Raw genomic sequence first — 16,964 nt, 5'->3', positions numbered from 1 at the left:
TCATTTTTTTACAACACAATACAATAACTCTACAACAATGGATATCTAGTTGGACTAGAAATAATAACCATCATGGTGATCCAAGGTCGGTATAATCTCAATTACAAGACCCAAATAAAGTATACGAGTAAAGTGTAACTCTAATGAATGTATTGTGGCATGACAAGTATTTTATAGCGCTTTTTTAACATTTATTTATTTTGTTACTTTGTTGACACCAAATGATGTTTGATGATTTTAACCTCGACTTGAATACCGGAGACATTGTTTTACATGATTTATTGGTGTTTGCCAAAATTATACTTAAGGCGAAGCTTAATGCAAAATCACTATTTTGATTAATCTTTATAACGAATTGGTGTACATTATGAATACCACAAAGTATGCTTTAGATAAATTGAAGGTTTTCCTATCGCTTCGCTTGAGTAGAATACAAATAAAAAAATAAATTACTCAATAAAAAATATAAATGCAAACTACTAAAAAAAATATTTTTTCAATAGAAATGTATGAACGCATAAAGGAAACAACTTTTCAAAAATACAGTATTATAGCTAAGATTATCTGTGACAGTTTCACTTGATTAACTTTTTTACTTTCTTATAAAATTATTCACAAAATAAATAAATACCAGTTTTTTGCTTGAAATCGAACGTCTCTAGACTCCGTTTGTCAAGCGATTTTAATGCCTATTACCTACGATATAAGGTGTATACCAAAAATATACACATTTTTGGCTTGTAGCTTCCTCTTAATTTCACGTTCCTCTAAATAATGTTAAATTAATAAAACTGATGCATTACTTGTTAGATTTGGTAAAATATACGAAGTCTGTTCTATATTATTTATACCGGGTGTTAAGATACGTACCTGAGTATTCCTATGTAAAAGTAACCAGAAAAGGCGTTCTAAAATAAATAAATATGGTCACGGATTGGAACTAACAAATTCTTTACCAGAAATGATAAACTTGATTTTTTTAACTCTTGACAGGCAAGATGCCAACCAAAACGTCTGTAACCAAGTGGGTCTTCCGACGACCCCTTGCATTTTTATGTCATATTGGCTTTTAAACAATAGAAATCCCAAGTATTCAGTCAATTATTATTGGAAATTATGTATTTGCGCAGAAATACGTAAAATACTAAAATGATATGTCAAGTATTTAAGCTAATATAAGGAGGATAGTAATTTTGGGTACTACCTACACCCCCACTTGGCTGCGGGATAGTTAATGTTGGTCCAAATTAATGTAAAAACTGAATATTTTAACATCCGGAATCACGGGTTAAATAAGTCAGATACGCCTCTTAACTCTTAACACCCTGTATAGAAAGTTATTGATGTCACCTAACCTAATACAAACTAACTAACCTAGTACTTTTTTCCTTTTTGTGCATTGACATCCAATAATAATGGGTGTTCATATTATGAGCAAGAAAGAATTTATGTCGAAATTAGCATAAAATTGGGTATATTTAAACATTTTTGGATGATTTATTAGTACCTATTTCTGAACCATTGCATCTATAATTTGAGAAAAAAAATTGCGAATAAACCTTCTTTTGAATAAATGGGTAAACCAAAATCTCATTTTCGCAGTTACATTTTCAAAGACTTAAAAAGTTATTTTTACGCCTCCGTGGAACGTATCATTTGCGTATCCAATATATTATCAATCTTATTTTATTCTAGGGATGACCAACTACCATTCAGTAGAATTTTATTTTTATTTTAATTAATGATCATGTATTGAACACTGAGATTCTAACATAAAACAACCTATTTGTGCCTGAATACCATATTCGTGGATGTCACCACAACTTTTTGTATTGTCGAACGAGTGGTTAAAATCTGTATCTGGTCCTCGATTCTCGACGAAGTCATCCCACTCGAACATCGAGTGGTTCGACCCACTCGTTTGAGTGGAATGACTTATGTAATGGAATAACTTATGGAATGGCGTATGTAACGTCGACAAGATTTGAGAATAAGAATTTCGATCAATGTATGTACTTTCGACGGCGATTGCGAGCGGCCTGGATTGGAGAATCGATAACCTAAACTCATCTATGGGGATATCGACCCGCTATCTGAATGACAAATTCGAAATATTCTTTGAAACCCTCATTAAGTTTACAAGATTTTTCGCACCACATCCTAATAATGTATCAATAGTACTTTTACAATAAATAAGGTAATATTAAATAACCTGTAATGTTGTAATATTATTTATATTATATAATGTAAGTACATGAATAAAATCAAATAAATGAAATGTTAATAACACGAAATTTATCGTTTATTGAGTAAAGCAGTTCCCACAATGTAAATTCCTATTTCTAAAAATTGAATAGCGTATGTAATACAATTTTAGAATCTCTATTAACCCTTAAGGAACTTTTGTTAATCCAATTTTTTGGCTTATTAACCTATCATGTGGATTTAAATAAATAGGGGAAAATATTTTTTTCAATGTGATTTATCAAAGATATTGATATAGTTATTACAAAGTAACACTGCTCCAGTTGCATTTTTTTATGGAAGCAGTTTTGCAGATCTGAAAGACATGTAACCCAACTTTACAAGCGGATTCCCATTTCTGACTGTCTATCCATGACCGATATGCGGTGCCTTTCCATCTGGAAGTACATCAAAATAACTTTATATTGACAAAATACAGTAACACAAATGTAAATTTAGGGTCAGTGAAGGTTTCTCTAGTGGACTTGTGGTAAGCTTGAAGTAACACAAGGTAAATTTAGGGTCAATGAAGGTTTCTCTAGTGGACTTGTGGTAAGCTTGAAGTAACACAAGGTAAATTTAGGGTCAGTGAAGGTTTCTCTAGTGGACTTGTGGTAAGCTTGAAGTAACACAAGGTAAATTTAGGGTCAGTGAAGGTTTCTCTAGTGGACTTGTGGTAAGCTTGAAGTAACACAAAGTAAATTTAGGGTCAGTGAAGGTTTCTCTAGTGGACTTGTGGTACGCTTAAAGTAACACAAGGTAAACTTAGGGTCAGTGAAGGTTTCTCTAGTTGACTTGTGTTACGCTTGAAGTAACACAAGCATGTCTTTGTCCGGTTATTATGACGGTAGTAGGAGTTGTTTCAAACATCTACATATTCATTGTCAGGTTATTCGTATCCCGAGAATTTTTTCTTTCATTTTGTCTTTTTATTGTTGAAAAGGATGCATAAATTTTATTTTAATAATATGTATATCTATATGGGACGTCTGGGATCGCACTAACCTCCCCACATCCTGTAATAAAAAATATTATTATATTTATGTAAAACAATGTTTAAAATGATTGTAACTTTCCATTGATATAGCTTAGTTTGAGTAAAAATACATGTTACAGATAACAGTATTTTTTTTCTTTATTAAATAATTATTCAATTAAGTAAAATCATTAATGTTAACAAAAATAATTCATAAAATTAATTTTCACTTCTCTTGATTTTTAATGTTTCTCTTCTATAGAAGCTGGCGCTTGTGTCTAGAAGAGTGGTGAGCATCAAGATGAAGAATATTTAGGACGGGTTGTTTCGGAGAATTTGAACAATTCATCAAATTTCAACGTCCATTTTCGGGTTCTGTGAAAGACTTATCCAAGTTCCGTTTTTATATCATTGTAGGCTAGTTGCTTGACAAAACTGAAATAAAAACAGAACTTGAAAAAATCTTTCACAGAACTTGAAAATGAACGTTGAAATTTGATGAATTGTTCAGATTCTCCGAAACAACCCGTCCTTAGTGTTTGTAGTTATGATTTAATGAAATATGAATATTAAAATTTACAATTAACTAAGAAGATAGTTTCATCATTTTGGTGTTTTTACGTTGACTTTCTCTTTAATCGCTTTTAGTAGGTGTTTATCGTTTTCGATTGTTTTGATATTTTCGGGTAGGCTGTTGAAGTATTTTTTCCCTAGATATATGTAATGATGTTGAGCAAAAGAGGAATGAAAAAAGTAATGGATTCATTCATAGAAGCTCTAAACAGCAACAATAACAGCAAATGTGAATAATAACGGGATTTCTTTGTAATTGTGTTTTTAAACGTGTATATAATTAACATTTATTGATTTGATATATTGATTCATAGAGATACAAGGATCACTAAATTACAAATAATTATATACATTTTGAAGTTTCAAGCTCATTAAAAAAATGTTTGTTATTTTTTAAGATAAAATCTTTACATTTGTAAAGCCGGAACGGTAATTATACGAAATTCCCTCTACAAAAAAAATACAAAAATCACAAAGTTCACCCCGAAAATTATTAAAAATATATTTTGTTCTATTGTTTAACATGCGTTAGGTATGAACAAATTCACAGTGTTTCTTTAAATGCTGCTTTAGATATTTGTTAAGAGATTTCTGCTCTATTTTAAATATTTCACGTTTTATTAAATATTTTCGTTACAACAGAGCCTAAATAGGCTACAAAGTAAAATCTTTACTTAAAATCACAACTTTTCTAATTTTTATATGTATAGACTGTTCTCGTCAGGCTATATATGTATGTATACGTATATCTTCAATAGTAACGGAAAAAATATTATTTTTAAAATATAATGAAAACTTATTCACATCAAGTAATTCCTATACTGTTAACAATAAAACAGTATACCTCTTACAAATAAACTTTTTTTTTATTCTACGCAACTAATAAAAAAAACCACTTACCATAAATTAATGGTTATATAAGAGTTGTGTAAAATTGTAAACATTTTTATTAGTAAGGCCCTATATGTATTATTTGTATTAATATAATGAGAAAATCAATAATTAGTTTCTCAGTGAAGTAAATTGCACATAACCATATTGTAAACTGTTGATTTCCCAAAAATGAAATAAATATTTTAATTTATTGAGAAATTGTCGGTATGGCAAGAAAACTATGGCTAAATTACTCTACTTATATTTAAAAACGAAATTATCAATGTTTGTAATGTATCTCAATGGGTACATATTCAATAAATATGTAGAAGGTGAAAACTATTAAAATTGAACCAATTAACTAAAGGGCTAGTCTGCTTATGAAAAGTAGGTAGCAATTTTAATTATATTAGGTGCATAATAGCACTTTTATTCACTTACTGTACTGTACTTCTACAAATTCAACTGTTATATTTCTGTAGTACCAAATGTATTGAAATCTATTATTTGGGAAAATAAATACCTCGTTAAAAACAATATTTAACATTAAAATGTTGGCGCTATTCCAGAATCACGGTAACAGCCAGAGTTGTATATTCACTAAAGAGGAAATGGTCGGCCATTGAAGATCAGCACAAAGCCGTTGTTAAACAATTAAATAATACATATAAACAATTGACCTCGATGGTGGACCAAACAGCCTTCCATACCCGACCCGCTTTGGCCAGGGCCTGCGGTCTGCTGGTGGCTATTTTAACCTAACACACTTACTACACAACTGACGCATAACTAGTAATTCTTTAAACAGTAAAACACGCTTCCAAAAAGTGTGTTTCTATTTCCTCCTATTTGATAAATCAAAACCAAAACTTCCCTCAATCATGAGAATTGTAAGTAGTTACTTAAATATCTATCTACTTAATTGTAAATCATATATTGTATGTAATTTTTTTTATTTAATTTAAGAATAAGGAATTGTACAACTTTTTTAACTCTGTCCAAAGACTCTTTTAAAGAATGCGGCGCTTCCCTCCAGTCACCTAAATCTGGATCTATCTGTACTTATTCACTCTGGTAACCGGATAAATCATCACATCTTTAAAAAGTTATATAAAGTCATGGAAAGCGATGAAACAAAAACTTTACTAACTGGGTTATGTAGGTTAGGTTAGGTTAGGTTAGGTTAAAAAAAATTCATCGTTTCTAATGACTTTATATCAATTTTTAAAAGTGTGTTGAATTGTCACTGTGTTGAGTTATTATGGAACCGTTTCCGCGTTTATTGTATTTTTATATGTATTATAAAATTAAAAGTATACTTTTCATAAATACGGAGATAATAGATAAATTTGACAACCCTGCCTCGTGGATTGATGAAACGTCAGCAAAATAATTATTTAATGCAATGGTTACGTAACCAACCTATGTATCTTCACGATAGCTCCAAAACGTTAGTGGGACGTGAGAAACATAGCACGTTAGACCGCGCGCTGCACACCGACAAAATATCTACAATAGTTCCGGTACTAACAAATATAAAATATTTGGACTAGCTTGTTGTGAAGTTGTGGACTCATCATCATGCATTCCCAAGAATCTGTCGAGATCCCCGGAGAGCATTTCACAAGTGTTATCCGCGATGTAATTGAAAAGGAAAACATCACTGACTATACAACGTTTGTGACTTCTGCTTCAGCCAAAGGAGAAAACTATATTGGACTACTCTTTAGAATCAAAATAGTTGGACTTAAAAATGGGGAAAAAATTAAACTGTCTTTGGTACTGAAAATTCCCCCACAGTCAATTCTCATGAGGGAGAAATTCCCTTTGGAAGCTGTTTATATAAGAGAAGCCAAAGTTTACAATGTGCTTCTTCCAGAATTGTGCTCTTTACAAGATAAGTTCAACGTTCCACAATCAGAAAGATTCAAACCTGTCAAATGTTATAGAGCTGAATCGGAAACACTAAAAGAAATGTTACTTCTCGAGGACATGTGTGACAGGGGTTACAGAATGATAAATAGAAGAGAATCATTGGACTGCAAACATCTAAAACTGATACTTAAGAAACTAGCCAGTTACCACGCCTTGTCGTTTGTGCTAAAGAAAGTGGACCTAGAAAAGTTCAAGGAATTATCGAAGATGGCCTCAGGGATGGAGGACTACAATCCCAAGTTCAGATACTTTCTGGAGCTCAGTAGGAACAGAGCCATAGAAGCGTTGGACGATCCCTACATGGTGGAGAAAGTAACGGAATGGGGTGCTGAACTTGTTGACAAAATGGCGTTTTTTATTTCCCCTGAGAATGTCGATCCCTACTCCGTGATGTGCCATGGAGACTGCTGGATCAATAACACTTTGTTCCGATTTGAGGTAATTTACTTATTTATTTGTATCTTTAATTTGTTTACCTTCAAAGAAATACTCAACTACTACTATTAACAATGATGTTTGTACTTTTACCTTATCCACAAGAAACAATAATGTTAAAATTTTACTTGTATTAAAATATTGTATTTATTATTTTCTACGCATATAAATCAGATAAGGAACAACATCAAAAATGTAGTTTTAAAAACATAACCAATCGAAATTATTGTTCAACTCTCGTCTCACATTATAAACAGAAATCAGAATCCGTTAAAATTATTGTTCAACTCTCGGCTCACAATTTAAACAAAAATCGGAATCCATTAAAATTATTGTTCAACTCCCGGCTCACATCATAAACAGAAATCGGAATCCATTAAAATTATTGTTCAACTCTCGGCTCACATTATAAACAGAAATCAGAATCCATTAAAATTACTGTTCATCTCTCGGCTCACATCATATACAGAAATCAGAATCCATTAAAATTATTGGTCAACTCTCGGCTGACATTATAAACAGAAATCATAATCCATCAAAATATCCATTTAAATCAAGTGCAACTTTTCACAACATCTAAATTACATCTATTTTTCCAAGAGAAGGGGACTTTTTGGACCGTAGCTCAGTATGTAATTGTTTCAAAAAGTCAGTGTGACTGTCAGAAAAACCTGTAGGTATGTGATAATATGTAGGTACCCATGTCATAAATAATTATATATGTCTACCTACCTATTTTGAATTGGCTTCGAATTTTAGTAGTATTAACAAATTAACAGATGAGTGGGTATATGTGTGTGAGACTATATATTATAAATGTGAATGAAGCAAAAAGTGTGAGCCGAGACAGAGTTGTGTGGTGATTTATCATTTGTGCGTGTCCCTGGAGCGAACGCTGGATAGTTAGTTAGTTATTTATCTTCTTTGTGAAAAATTATAATTGGTTTAGTGTTCATAATTATGTAAAGATAACTTCAGTAAGAAAACACTGTAAATTTATGAATTAAATAAATAAAACAATACGTATATAAAAATGAGGGTAGATAAGAAAGGCAAATACTGGTATGTGACAACAATATAATTAACGGCGGTAATTCTTAATTACATAAACCATAGTTAAATTTTGAGAATTTTATTTCAAATTTATTTTAAGGAACAATTAAAACAGTAATGAACATATTAAAATATGTTTATACAAAATAATTCACGCCCATCTTGATACTGCATTATATTTTAGCAATATTGAAATAAATGTTCCTGATTCTCAGTTTTTAAGACGCCACAGCATATTTCACCTGAATACATTAAAAAATAATATCGCCTAGTTTAGCCCTCTGTCCCAAATGTTTCGACTATATAATAAGATGGAGTGTGCTGAGGTACACATTTTGGTTGATAATTTAAATGGATTCAGAAAAAATAATTCTGCCATTGCTAAAAAATATGTTGCGCTGATTATATTATATATTATCTATTCGTATCTCTATTTTTTTCTCTTGTGTATTTATATATAAACCTTTTGGAAGAAATTTAATGATCGTGAACACCCTATCAACATCCGTTGAGTAGTTTAGAAGAACTAAGCGCACAAACAGGCAGACGCGGATAGTGACTTACACTCTTTATTGGTAGATATGTATTTTCTTATTCTTAGTGAACAATAATTTGAAATAATAAAAATATATCTGTAGATCTTCATCGGTCAGCATTTTTAGACGTTTCTGTAGAAAAAAACTGTTGCATTCACTTCCACTATCTGACAAAAATGAGCCATTTTTATTAAGCCAGAGCTCATTCTTTTCGTAAAGACAAATTTCATAGGTCGAGCTTACCACGAAAATAATGACAAAAGAGCCTTCCGCATAGTAAATATTTACTTAAAATAATGACAAAAGAGCCTTCCGCATAGTAAATATTTACTTAAAATAATGACAAAAGAGCCTTCCGCGTAGCAAATATTTACTTAAAATTATGACAAAAGAGCCTTCCGCATAACTTACTTACTTAAAATTTAAATTATGAAAATAACAGGGAATATTACGAATTTACACCAAAACTCACAAATCTACAGCCGAAGATACACCTTGCTTATAAAGATTTCTCTCCTTATTTATGTATAAATAAATTTGGTGTTCCAGTAGGTCTTTTTGTGTGAAACCGCACAAGAGTTCCAACTGCTCCCAACCGTCTGGAGCCAGTGTGACTATGGTATCCCCAATTGGGGTATGTTGTGAGGCTGAAGGTAGCGGGGAAGGAGAAGAGGAAGGAGGTGGGGAAGTACCTGGCTATCCAGACATGGTCACCAAACATGACTTAAGCCATTTCAAGCAACGTATCAATTCTGAATGGTGGTCTTACACTAGGGCGATACTGAGAGTATATTTAACTCTGGGACGTGCCGCAAATACACTATTTATTATTTTTATTAAATAAATTGTGAAATATCACAAATTTATCAAATAAAATTTACTTGCGCACGCCGGGATTTGAACCCGCGACCTCCAGATTGCTAGACGAGAGCCTTTCCTCTCGACCACAGAGGGCGATTGATTAATTGATTTTTCTTCATAATCTGCAATAAACGCAACTTCTATAAAAAAATCTTCCCAACAAATTATGAACATTACAAAATAATACAAATTTAATTTCGTAAAATGGCTTGCAAAGTATGTACTTTCAAGTAGTTAGATTATTAGCAAAATATATATGCACCTACTCTTACTGAGTATTGAGGTCAACCACTGTATGAATAATCTTTAAAGTTATAATTTGCGACAGTTAAAAAAATTATAAAATATTTCTGAGCTACCAAAAATTACGAGCATTAAATACCGTTTTACAAGTTAGATTTTATTGTGTTTTCTTTCGAATGATTTTTTATACAGAAATTCTAGACGTGTTTAATTTCTGTGTTACTATCAACTAAATCAGAGTAATTTTAATTAAAACAAAAAAACTATTGAGTCGCCCGCACCATCTAAAATAAATAAAGAATTTCAGCCGTGAGGACATATTTTTTATTCGTCTTTTAAATTCCAATTTATGGAAAAAAAAACTGAGAAACGAGAGTTTTATCAAGTATTTTGCAATTCTTTTTTTCCACAGTAATTTGTTTGTAATATACATATAATTGTACTAATTATCTTTTTAAACTATTGTAATTTTTATTTATGCATTGCATAGTATTGTCTTTCAGTATTACTTTAAATTTTTATATAATTTATTAATTCTTCTCCGCCAATATTTTTCTAAATTTAACATTTCCTAAATCTGTCACTATCATGTAAATGAAATATTTTTACTATATATTCCTGTTCAAATACCCAAGAATATTAATAATACGTCTAACTCCAGTAAAATACTGGCAGTATTGACTTGTTATGGCTGACAACTCTGGCCGCTAGTGTAGCACGGCGCAAACTTGCACAAAATACATTAAAATGTTTGAAAGAAAACCAAGCCTCAGAACTCTTGCCGTTAGGAGGCGCTAGCGTAGCATACTGCCATCAGAATGCATGGGAAATGTCAAATGTTGGAATTACTATAATTGTTCTACAGTATTTGCTTTCACCTACCTCAGAACAGGTTATACCTAGTGAGGTATGTAAAGTAAAGTATTCAATCAAATTACATAGAAAATTATTCATGGTAACCATTAATACCGTTGTTCTCTTTTTTTGGAAGTCGAATAAAAATTAAAAATATTAAATACATATCTAACAGAAATGGGTACTAATAAGTGTTTATTTAAATACATTTCCGACAGCGGTATTAAATTTTGGTGTTGTAAATTTAACTGTAGGTAAACTGAAAGTAGCAATAACCTCATAAAAGAAAAACATCTAAGAATAAGAATTTTAATACGATACTTAATTTGTAAACATTCTTGATAAGCAAAAGTTGAGTCTCCTCGGTTCATTTTATTGTTTTTTTTTTCGCTTTTAGCAACCCTGTTATAGAGGTGCATACGTGTAGTTAAAAATGTTAATGCTCGATAAAGGTGTTGAAGTGTGACAGTTTATCATCAGATTGTGTACCAAAACGTTATTACAACAGTTACAGTCATATCCCAGTGTTTACAACCATTTTTCGTGTCGGTTTAAGTTACAATGGAAAATCACGATGGTGTTGATATTCCAGAACAATACCTCGGTGCTATCAGTGATGTTATTAAACAAAAAAGAATAAAAGAATTTTCAGTGAGTGCATCGCCCGCTTCAAAAAAAGGTGAAAATTTCCTCGGCCTTCTTTACAGGTTAAAAGTTGAAGGCATTACAGAAAACGGCGAAGTAACTGATTTTAGTCTGATCTTAAAAGTACCCTTTCAATCTCCGATAATGCGGGAAAGATTTCCTTTATCAGAAATCTACACGAGAGAAGTTAATGTTTACAATATTATACTTCCAGAATTATCTGCCTTGCAGGAAGAATTCGATATTCCTGAAAGTGAAAGATTTCACCACGTCAAATGCTTTAAGGCAGACTATAAATTAATGGAAGAAATGTTGCTGCTAGAAGATATGGTAGAAAAAGGTTTCAAATTAGCGGACAGGAGAAAATCTTTGGACATCAAATACCTGAAACTGGCTTTGAAAAGCTTGGCAAGCTTTCATTCTTTGTCTTTCGTCCTGAAAAAGCAGAACCCTAAAAGATTTCTTGATTTGGTTAAGTACACCGGCGGAATAAGTGATTACGATAAAGACTATATGTATTTCTTTGAACTGTCGCGAGACAGAGCAATAAAAGCAATGGAAGATCGCCTTCACATTGAAAAATTACAGGATTACGGAGTCGACATGCACAAAAAGCTGGAATATTATCTCAGTTCGGATACCGTGGAGCCTTATTCGGTCATCTGCCATGGAGATGTTTGGAATAATAACTTATTGTTTAGAATTGAGGTAAACAACTATTATATGAAATCCTATGCCCGGACTGGTGCGATTCTAATTATTTTCAATAATAATATTATTGAGTTAAATCCAAAAGCTGAAATCATTTAAATCTATCCTCGCGCTGCATCCGATGTTATAATAATTTGTTCAATACAGTAACACAAACCTGAATCTTTACTTTACAAATGTTGCGTTATACTTGTCTATTAATACAATATTGTATTTTCTAATAACTCCATCTTCATTTGTAACTTTGTTAACCCCTCCAGCGTTTGAAGGTCATATATGACCAGCGTTTGAAGGTCATATATGACCAGCGTTTGAAGGTCATATATGACCGGGCGTCCATATTTTAAAAAAGTAGTTTTATCTTTTTTTCTATCATACAGATATACAAAAAAAAATGACGTTAGAAAGAAAAATAATTACTCTTTCCAGTTTGCCTCAAATATTTATACTGGAAACAATTAATAAAATCCTAATAATAGGCAAAATGAATAATCCATATTTCGCGCCGCTATCGCACATATCGGTTTAATTATAAAAATTAATTCTTTTTTTTTTAACGAGATATAAGTGAATGAACAGTTACGAATTGCCCAAACAAAACGAATTTGTTTTTGAAATATCGAGTTCTGTCAATTTTTTATGATTGGAGTAAAAAGTCAAGTAAAAATGTAGACATTTTTCACGTTTGATATTAATATTTTATTATTTTGAAATAGTATAACTTTTATTTTAAATGCATCCACCGGAAAGATAAATTTGTCTTGTTTCTAAAACAGTATTTTTTTTTACGGAAAATTGAAAAATTAAGATATATCGCATTTGAAATACACAAAAACCTTGCAAATTGAACAAATGTGATGAAAGTACTGAAGGGTTAACTATAAAATGTTATAATTAGTTTGATATTAAAATTAGAGCCAAAAACATTACAAGCAAATAACTGTATTGTTTAGATTAGTATGTTATACAATACTAGCTGTACCCCCTAAGCGTTGCTGTGGCTCATTCTGTCTGTGCAGATACAGAAACAATAGCGCGTGTTGCCTCTACGTCCAACAGATAGCGTTGTTTTTCAAAAAAGCATGTTTTTTCCTGTCACAGGTGACATCTATATAATATAAAAACACACGATCATTCGAATGCAAATTGCAAAGAAATCGGTAAAAAACTTTCGGAGATTTTAAACAAACGAACATATTTACTTTTGTATTTATAAAAAAAGAAAAACGAAATTTCCCACTAATGCTTATTCTGTACGACTAATAAAATATGTGTAATTAATAATTACAGGAAGACGAGCCCGTGGACGTTGTTCTCCTGGACTGGCAAATTACCCGCCACTGCTCTCCTCTCACTGACATAGCCTACCTCTTCTTCAGCGGCACGGACTATGATCTGAGAAAGAACCACTTCCAAGAGTTGTTGGACTATTACCATGACTGCCTGGCCAAGAGTCTCAGCTACATGGATTGTGACATTGAAGAACACTTCCCAAAGTCTATTTTTGTGGAGCACCAGAAGAAGATACTTCCTTACGGGCTGTTCATGTCCTTCATGCTTCTTCCAGCTGTCCTGGGAGAAGCTGAAGATGTCCCAGACATGGACGCGTTATTGGCAAAGGAAGAAATTCTTCAAAGTGATCTGAAGTTTGAAAATAAGCAGGCTTCGAATCGCTATCAGATGCGCATGAGAGGGGTGGTTCAAACATGCCTTGACATGAATTTAATATGAATAATTACTGATTATTTTCTACAAAGTGATCTGAAGTTTGAAAATAAGCAGGCTTCAAATCGCTATCAGATGCGCATGAGTGGGGTGGTTCAAACATGCCTTGACATGAATTTAATATCAATAATTACTGATTATTTTCGATTAGCACAAATTGCAGCACGCCAAATTAAAATTGGAAATTAATTTATTTAAATATTTTAGTATAACGTAAAACAATGTATTATGTTTTTAGGTACTTGTTGTATTTTATAAAATTATTTGTATTTTAGTTTTATTGAATTTCATAAATAATATTATATTAGTCTAAATTATTGGCTCAATCTCTAATTTGAATGAATAGAATGAAGATACAGGTAAACAGAAAACAGGGACGATTTACGCACATTTTATTTTTTAGTATTTAGATAATAATGAGAGGTAAGTATTTCAGTTTCCAGAAAAATAAAATAAATTTTAGTAGCTATTTCATTAAAAACGGATAATTTGACGTATTTTCTTCACATCATGTTTTGACATAATTATGTTAAAATAGTTATTTTTAAATTATTTCTCAAGTAAACATAAACTAAGAACCTATTATAGGAACACAGTATCATATTTTGGGTTACCTAAATAAAAAAGAAAAAAATTAAACTTAAAAATTTCGCACCAATAACAATGGCCGCCAAGTGAACAATCGATTTTAAATTTAACGAAATAACTATGTATTATTTTCACTAGTACAACGTGTTTTTTTTTAATATAAAGATACATATTAAGCGTGTCTCTATTTTCTGCATATTTACCAAGATTCTACTAAGAAAACGCTCGTTTTTTCCCTGAACTAGGTCCGGTGGACATTTTTCAGTGGGTCATTCATGTGGCTATTTCATGAGTAGGTATAAAAATTCTTTGAATGGTTATCCTTCTCATGAGAGGTGCTAATGAACATTGTGTGTCTAATGTTATTATATAGTTGCTCAATCTATCAATTATATCTATCAATTATCTTTATTTATCTATCAATTATATAGTTGCTCAATCTCATATGTAATTCACAATTAATACCAACACATGATATTTTCTTATTAACACTGTCAAAAGTTATAAAAAGCAAATAATTATACATTAGCTTAGATTACCCAAGGTTCACACAAAAAGTTAAAATATGTGTGGATAGTGTGTGTAGAGTTTGACAGATAAAAGCCTATTTTAGTTTTTTGCATCAGGCATGATAATATACTTTGTGGCAATCGATTTATCGTATTATATGTTTTTTCATGAGGATGATAATATACTTTGTGGCAATCGATTTATCGTATTTTATGTTTTTTCATGAGGCATGATAATATACTTTGTGGCAATCGATTAATCGTATTTTATGTTTTTTCATGAGGCATTATAATATACTTTGTGGCAATCGATTTATCGTATTTTATGTTTTTTCATGAGGCATGATAACATACTTTGTGGCAATCGATTTATCGTATTTTATGTTTTTTCATGAGGCATAATAATATACTTTGTGGCAATCGATTTATCGTATTATATGTTTTTTCATGAGGCATGATAATATACTTTGTGGCAATCGATTTATCATATTTTATGTTTTTTCATGCAGTATGATAATATACTTTGTGGCAATCGATTTATTGTATTTTATGTTCTGACTTACCATTGCGTGCGAATTGGTGTACTGAATGGATCAAAAAAATATATTTATCAATGATTTAGTATATTAGTATATTAATATATTTAATAATTTTGTTTTTGTCAGGAAACATCGCTACTAATTCAGTATCTTTGGGCATTTTCGGGGTAAGAGGGGACTGCGGGCAGGTGTTCCAAATAAGGTCGAAAAACTTTTTTTGAATTTTCGATACTAGTGGTGTGCACAAATACATTCAAACGTGTCCTCTTTAAAATAATTTGCCTTAAATTCTTATTATTAGTAACATACATGTAACTTGTTATTTCCAATTACCTGTTGTATTATACTAACATGTTATTTCCAATTACCTGTTACATTACACTAACTTGTTATTTCCGATTACCTGTTGTGTTACACTAACATGTTATTTTCGTACACTATGACTTAAATAAAGCATTTTTTAATTAAGGAAATTATAAATCTTTTCTTACATTATTTGTTTGCTAATTTATTAAATTAGAAAAGGAAAAGTCCGCCAGAGAGACGAAAGACGAGTGGACGTATTTTAATAAGTTAGACATGTGAGTATGAAAATTATTTAATAGTTGATAAATAATAAAGTTACTAAATGAATTTACATGCATTTATTTCTAAGAAAGACAAATATTCTCGGGTTACGAATAACCTGGCAATATTTTAAAATATCCTACTACCATCACAGTAAGCAGTAAATATTGCTCGTATTGTGGTGGGGGACTTAGCCAGCCGGGGAATTGAGCATACGAAGCTGGGGTGGGACTAGGGCTGCCACCTCTCCGGGTTTGACCCGAAGTCTACGGGTTTGCATGGTGCATGTCGGGGCTACGGGTTTAACACCGATATATCCGGGTCAGACCGGGCGGTGGCAGCGAAGCGAAAGACGACCATCACGGCGCGGACCAAAAAATTAATGAGAAATATTCTGACACCAAAGTCGTTAAAGCAAATTGTAATTGTCACGTTATTCACAACGCTGGAAGAATTCGCATGAAAGCTTTAACATACGACGTGGAAAACTTGATTATAAAAGTGTATGCGGAATATTCGAACAGTGCAAAATGCACGAGAGAATTACAAACATTTTATGAGGAGTTCGAAATTGAATACTGAAAAGTTTTAAGACATGGGCCAACTAGATGAATTAAAAAAAGCCAATGAGGTTTACAGGAGAATTCTTGAATACATACAGAAATATTATGATTTTGAGGATTCTGTATTCAAATTTTTTTCCAAATTCGATCTAATAAGTGCACTAAGTTACGAAGTGAAGTGTGGAAGCTGTATTAGAAGTATTTCCTCAGTTCGTACAATCTAGTGATTCTACATTGCCTGTTGATTTACGATGGGTTCAGTTATTCAAAGTCACCTTAACCTTCACCGAACTGCCAAAAATAATTGGAAAAAAAATTTCAATCCCCATAAGCAATGCTTTTGTTGAACGCGTCTTTTCTTTAATGGGAAATTTGTAGACATACGAGCGAAACTCCTTGTCAGTGGACATGGCAAAGTCAGAGTTAATTGTGAAGATTAATTACAATATGAATTGCAAAGAATTTTTTAAGTTTTTGAAGAAACCTGAGCAAGAAAAGATGCTTAAACAATCCCTACAGAATGAAAAATATGG

At 31.7% G+C, this 16,964-nt stretch overlaps 2 protein-coding genes across 2 annotated transcripts; both read left to right on the top strand.

The window, feature by feature from the left end:
* Positions 1-6,127: 6,127 nt before the first annotated feature.
* LOC149425867 (uncharacterized) lies at positions 6,128-15,764 on the top strand. The gene is made up of 2 exons (XM_089642005.1): positions 6,128-7,039; positions 13,231-15,764. The coding sequence occupies exons 1-2, from the start codon at positions 6,248-6,250 to the stop codon at positions 13,669-13,671; spliced, it is 1,233 nt and encodes a 410-aa protein (XP_089498131.1). The 5' UTR covers positions 6,128-6,247; the 3' UTR covers positions 13,672-15,764.
* Positions 11,146-12,220, top strand: LOC149425868 (uncharacterized). Its single transcript, XM_089645670.1, has 3 exons — positions 11,146-11,325; positions 11,461-11,722; positions 12,201-12,220. Exons 1-3 carry the CDS (start codon positions 11,146-11,148, stop codon positions 12,218-12,220), a joined length of 462 nt encoding a protein of 153 aa, XP_089501796.1.
* Positions 15,765-16,964: the final 1,200 nt, after the last annotated feature.

This window comes from Hesperophylax consimilis, chromosome 2 (assembly GCF_061612785.1).
Source record: "Hesperophylax consimilis isolate HC1 chromosome 2, BYU_Hcon_1.0, whole genome shotgun sequence".
NCBI lineage: Eukaryota > Metazoa > Arthropoda > Insecta > Trichoptera > Limnephilidae > Hesperophylax > Hesperophylax consimilis.
This window is presented reverse-complemented; position numbering and strand designations above follow the sequence as displayed.